The sequence below is a fragment of the Austrofundulus limnaeus genome, unplaced genomic scaffold, assembly GCF_001266775.1.
Source record: "Austrofundulus limnaeus strain Quisiro unplaced genomic scaffold, Austrofundulus_limnaeus-1.0 Scaffold44, whole genome shotgun sequence".
In the NCBI taxonomy this organism is placed as follows: domain Eukaryota; kingdom Metazoa; phylum Chordata; class Actinopteri; order Cyprinodontiformes; family Rivulidae; genus Austrofundulus; species Austrofundulus limnaeus.
Genome location: NW_013952446.1, coordinates 2,048,191 through 2,054,190, shown reverse-complemented (window position 1 = coordinate 2,054,190; position 6,000 = coordinate 2,048,191). Strand labels below are relative to the sequence as shown.

General features: G+C 39.5%; 1 protein-coding gene across 1 annotated transcript in view; it reads left to right on the top strand.

Annotated features, from left to right (window-relative positions):
- The window catches only part of frem3 (Fras1 related extracellular matrix 3), a 37,399-nt gene that overhangs the window by 19,409 nt on the left and 11,990 nt on the right, over window positions 1-6,000 (top strand). Inside the window, exon 3 of the mRNA XM_014007810.1 lies at window positions 5,171-5,317. Within this exon, the coding sequence (XP_013863264.1) occupies window positions 5,171-5,317 (147 nt within the window). The remainder of the gene's footprint in view (window positions 1-5,170; window positions 5,318-6,000) is intronic.

Sequence of the window (6,000 nt, the reverse complement as noted above, 5' to 3'; positions counted from 1 at the left end):
AAAAGTTCAAGGGGTATGAATACTTTTGCAAACCACTGTAAATATATGTAGTGCATGATTGATGTGAAAATGCAATAATATGTCGCTTGACACTCGATGAGGATATTCTTAGTAGGTTGCTCTTCCTTGCATCATGCTGATGAACGTCAAAGGTTCATATTGACCTTCCTCTCCAGTAATATTTCCGGCCAGACCCACTGTCCCACTATTTCTATGTTTGGTGCGAATAGCAATGCCGTGCAGAGAAATCCAAGGCTGTGACGTTCTGTTTTGATAGAGCTTTACAGGCCATATACTGTAGTTCCTTAGAATCTGCATCTTTGGTGAAAGATTCTCGCATACCAACTTATTATTCTTGCTCTGTCATACCCTTTCCTTTTTTCAGAGAAGTAATTAATCATGCTGTAGGTAATTTATAAATTAGCTGCTAACAGTGGCATTTAGAAATTCATGCAGCCCATAAAATGTTTCATCTGGGCAGAAATTATGAGGATGGTCAGTTCGAGAGCTAATTGGAATGTAAGCTCAGCGGCTACTGTGAGTATTGGATTTGATAGTCAGTCTAATATAGATATGAGAGTCATTAAAGCCTTAATAAATCTGACCGTCAGTCAGAAATGAACTCACATGCTATAAAGCTGTGTTTGCACCTATTTTAGTTTTCAGCAGATCAGCGTCACCGTGGGAACTCTGGCGTCCTGATTCATTCCTAATTTGTTACGGCAGATTGCAGCTTCCAGCCCTCTGTCTGACAGCATGTACAAAAGAAGTGGGGAAAAGTGAGATTCTCCACTCCTACACCATTTTTCAACAATGTGGAGGCAGGCAGAGAGGCATGCCACGCTGGTAGCTCTGGCCCACCCAGACTGCAGCCTGCTGTCCCTCTCAGTTGTTCAGTCCCAGCGGGCAAACAAAGCCGACGCAGGGAGGCAGGTTGACATGGAGGGGGAGGAGGTCCTTGGTGCACAGCTGTCACTATGTGCTCTAAAAAAAGTGTTTCACGAGACAAGGAGAGACAGAGACTGAGGACGATCTTAGCTTTGATCTTTGATCCCTAGCAGTTTTTCATGCTGACATTTTGTGAAATTGTGTATTAACTGTGAAGGTAATCCCTATATGGGTATGTGATTAGAAGACTAAAATTGAGTTTAAATGTTTTAACTCAATTTCTGTAAAATTTACTGATCATTTATAGGCATTTTTAAGGTTGATTAATTGTGGCAGCCATTTTTTAATTGGGTTAATGCCAGAAGTTCCCAATGGAATGCACTTTGTGGAATAAATTTTTGAGAGTTGCATTAAAATCTGTCATTTGGTTCATTAGACATTTCACAAGCATGTATTGATGAAGGCACGTACAAGATTGCTTACTTTTTATGGTGGCAGGCAATAAATATGCATAAAATGTGCAAACGTCTTGAGTCATCCCTCACTCTTTATATTTTGCTTCCAAGCAGCCAGACATTTTTGTAGTCTTTTAAGGTACTGCTGTTTGATCATTTTCAGGCTCTCTGGAGTTCTTTTAAGGATTTTCTTTAAACTTGGCTGCTTTTTTCAGGTACTTTTGGTCCAGTATTTTGACCTGACCATTTACAGCACAAGAAATAATTGAAGTTTCTGTTTTTGTTTATTTAGTTGCTTGTTTGTTGAGTCACTGAACTCTTATGTGGGAATAAGTGAGGTATAAAATGATCCTGAAGCACAGGTAGGCAACATTTTACTTTTAAGTGTATTTTGGCTTTTTAAAGGGATTAAAAGATAATAAATTAAAGGGAAATATAGGGACAAGGCCTGCACACATCTGCAAAAATACACAAAAAAAGACTGCTCTTTTTGCATAACTACATGAAGTTAACCTTTGTTGTGTTTTTGTAGATTGTTGAATGTTTGTTTTATGTTAGTAAGCTTTCAGACAAATACTGTACGTCAGATGATCTTTTAAAAGCTTTTACTATTTGTCATGATTTATCAGAATTAACCAATTAAACATAATCCCTATAACACTTTTATCAATCTATCCTTCCAATCATCAATCCATCCATCCATCTGTTTTTTTGGGGTTTATTTACCCAATCTTTTGTTTTTGAGTCTTGAGGAGATGGTGCACTCGCAGAGTGTGTTCCAACCACAAGAGGATCACAATTCTAAGCTTCCCTGGTAAGGTCTTTTCAGGGGTCCTGGAGAGGAGGGTCCATCAGATAGTCAAATCTCAGATCCAGGAAGAGCAGTGTGGTTTTCATCCTTGTTTTAGAACACTGGACCAGCTCTACACCGAAAGCATAGTCCTGGAGGGTTGCAAGGGAGTTTGCTCTACCAGTCTACATGTGTTTTGTGTACTCTGTGAAGGCATTCAACCATGTTCCTTGGAGAGTCCCGAGTGAGGTACTCTGGGAATATGGGGTACCAGGCCCTTTTATACAGGCTGTTAGGTCCCTGTACAACAGAGTCTGGTCCGCATTGCTGGCAATAAGTCTGGCTCATTTCCAGTGAGAGTTGGACTCTGCCAAGATTGTCCTTTGTCACTGATTCTTTTATGGACAGAATTTCTAGGCGCAGCCAAGGTGTTGAGGGGATCTTTTTTTTTAACTCTTAAGGACAGAATTTCTAGGCGCAGCCAAGGTGTTGAGGGAATCCATTTTGGTGACCTTAGGATTCCATCTCTGCTTTTTTCAGATGATGTGGTCCTATTGGCTTCATCAGATCATGATCTCCAGCTTTCATTGGAGCAATTCACAGCCAAGTGTAAAGCGGCTGGGATGAGGATCAGTGACTCCAAATCCAAGACCACGGTCTTGAGCTGGAAAAGGGTAGAGTGTCTCCTCCGGGTCGGGGACGGGGTCTTGTTCACAAATGAGGGAAGAATGGAGCGAGAAATTGATAGGTGAATTGATGCTGCGTCTGCAGTGATGCAGATCTGTCATGGTGAAGTGAAAGCTGAGCTAAAAGGCGAAGCTCTCAATTTACCGGTTGATCTACATTCCTATACTCATCTATGGTCACGTTTTAGATAGTGACCAAATGAAATCGCGGATAAAGCGGCCGAAACAAGTTTCCTCTGCAGGGTGTCTGGCTTGTCCCTTAGAGATAAGGTAAGAAGCTCGATCATCTCAGAGTAGAGTGACTCAGAGTAGAGCCACTGCTCTTCCACATTGAGGGGAGCCAGTTGAGGTGGCTCGAGTATCTGGTTAGGATGCCTCCTGGACGCCTCCCTGGGAAGGTGTTCCAGGCACGTCCCACTGGGAGGAGACCCAGAGGAAGACCCAGTACACGCTGGAAGGACTATGTTTCTCGGCTGGCCTGGAAACGCCTTGGGATTCACCCAGCAGAGCTGGCTCAAGTGGCTGGGGAGAGAGAAGTCTGGGTCTCTCTGCTTAGACTCAAGGGCCACTTCTCATGTTTTGTCCATGTGTGTCCTAAACTCAAGGGATGAACCTGAGTTGTATCAACTCATAACAAAGAATCAGCGTTAGGCCTTCTGGCTACTTGGAAGCAAAGAGGATATAAATCAGAGGAGGTTAAAAACCTTTTCACAGTACTTCATAAAAAATCCTTCAACTTGTACCAAAGGACTAATGTAAAATTTTATGAACCAGTCCAGCAAACAGTATTTTTTCATTGTTATTTTTATCCACCTGAATGTGTAGCAGCTAGTAAAATACCTGGATTATTCTGCTCCCATTCATAAAAACACCTTTGTTTTACTCATTGAAATTTAAAACCTACTGATTTTCTTGATGCCATACCAGAAGCAGCTTTTTTTTTTCTTCAGGCTGTGTTCATTGATAATCCTTGATGATAGCCACTGACTAAGCTTCTCCTTATTTCAGCCAGTCAAAGACTTTCTGTAGCTGAAATGTGAGTGTTGTTGAGGACTGGATGCATTTGCACTGTTGAGCTTTTGTACAAACCTTATAAGTCACAAACTGTTTTTGTTTAATAGTAAATTATTGTAAGAAAGTATATGTTTTCTAATTTTATGTATTTGGTGGAGTTACATTTGAGGAAATTGGCATGACAGAGAGACAGCATGCATATTTTCTGTATTTTTAGCAGGAAACCTGAGCATAGAACAGGATTGTAGGTAGCAGCCATAATTAAGAGTATCACAAGAATTACTCAGATTAATTTTTTAATCCGTTTTTGATGTTTGTTTGAGATTATTATTGTTGTTGTTGTCATTGTTGTTGTTGTTGTTGTTGTTGCTATTCTAGGGTCCTCTGGAGTTGTTATCTGAACACCGTTTACTCTTTGTTGACGAGGTTTGTTTCCATTAATATTCTTTGCTGGAAACAAACTTTCACTCGTAAGAAAAATGACTGCAGTCTCTGTCTCACTGAAGCTTTATGTGAGGCGTTTTTTTTTTTTCTGAACTTTCCTTTTTGATTAAAGCTTACCTAAGTTTATTGTCTGGTTCACTTTGCAGTTTTAAGATTCACTGTCTGCCACCAAAAGCTGAACAATAAAGATTTTGTGTTTTTTGTGTTTGTCTGTTGGCAAAATATCACATGAACCATTTGGACAGATTCAATTGGAATTTTCAGGACATAATTATCACATTCACAATTGATTAACCTTCAGCTCGATTCAAGATGGCGGCCACAGCCAACATAAAAGAGCTATAACTCAGTCCACTGTGCAGATATTGTGCTAAACGTTGGTGTAGCTGAGACGTACTCAGAAGTCATTTAATCTGACAGATTCATGAAGTAGTCAGCATCAAGCCAATGATCCATACTGATCTGAGAGTCAGGGGGATTATATGAGTCATGTGAACTAAGGTTGGGTTAAGGGTGGATCAGATTTAGAGCTTTAGATATTCCTTGGTGAGTGTGGTTTTGACTTTACATCGAGGACTTTGAATCATGTGGTTTCAGTCCAGCTCACAGTGTGTAAATTAAATGAAGAAGGAATCAATATACTCCCAAATGAAGCTTGAAAGAAACTATAAATGACATATATTTGCCGTTGAGGCAAATTTTGAGGAAACCTGGGTATTAAGCTATCATGTTTCTCCTCCAAAATAAAATGCTCCTTTTCTTCCCCTTCATCCCAGAGCTCACCGCAAATTGCAGTTTACATGCTTCAGTGACTCTTAATATGAACAAAGTAGATTGTGGTACAGTGTAAAAGAGCTCTGAATGAATGAAAGCTCTTTTTTATCTTCCCATAGGAGGAAACAAACTCAAACCTCAACCATTCCGGCTCAACTGGGCCTGGGTCTCTTTGGAGCGGGAATACTACCTGGTGGATGAGGACGCCAAGTTCTTGGAGGTGACCCTGAAACGCAGAGGCTACCTGGGAGAAACCTCTTTTGTCAGTAAGTGTTAGAGTATTTGGTGTGAAAACTTGGTTATCTTTAATCTTTTATTTTTTTATATAAAATTAGAAGAATGAACTACACTGTAATGTAAATTTTGTTTGTTTTGCAGTTAAGAACATGACACCATTTTTGTCATTTTAGCATTTTATTGTTCCATTTCTCTGACCATTATGTTATTTATGAGACATTTTAAGGGCCAGTAAAACATGAGCCATTTTACCTAAAATCGTTTTATTCTATAGAAAAATTATGAACAGTTAATATCTTACCTGCTGTAGACATTTTTTTAGAATTAGAAATGTTATTAGCTACAGACAGCTTTTTGTGTCTTCCAGGTTCACTTATTGTCCAAATTCCCACATTGATCCAAATTGTTTAAAAGCCTCAACTTCCCAAGATAACAGACCTTGGTCTCCTTTATAATTTATCACAAGAAATTGTACATTATTATTGTTTTTCTTTTGTTTGTTTGTTTTGTTTCACATTTGCTGTATACTCTACATCTCTTTGAGAGAACAACTCTAACCAACTCAAACTTAGCTTTCAGGTACCCAGAATGCAGTGTGCTCTAACATGTCCCAAGCCAAATAATTTCAGTCTGAGATTATTTTGAGGTGACAAACATGAGAGAATCTAATGACCATTTAGTCAGAGGAGACTTAACCTTTATGTGACAAGGG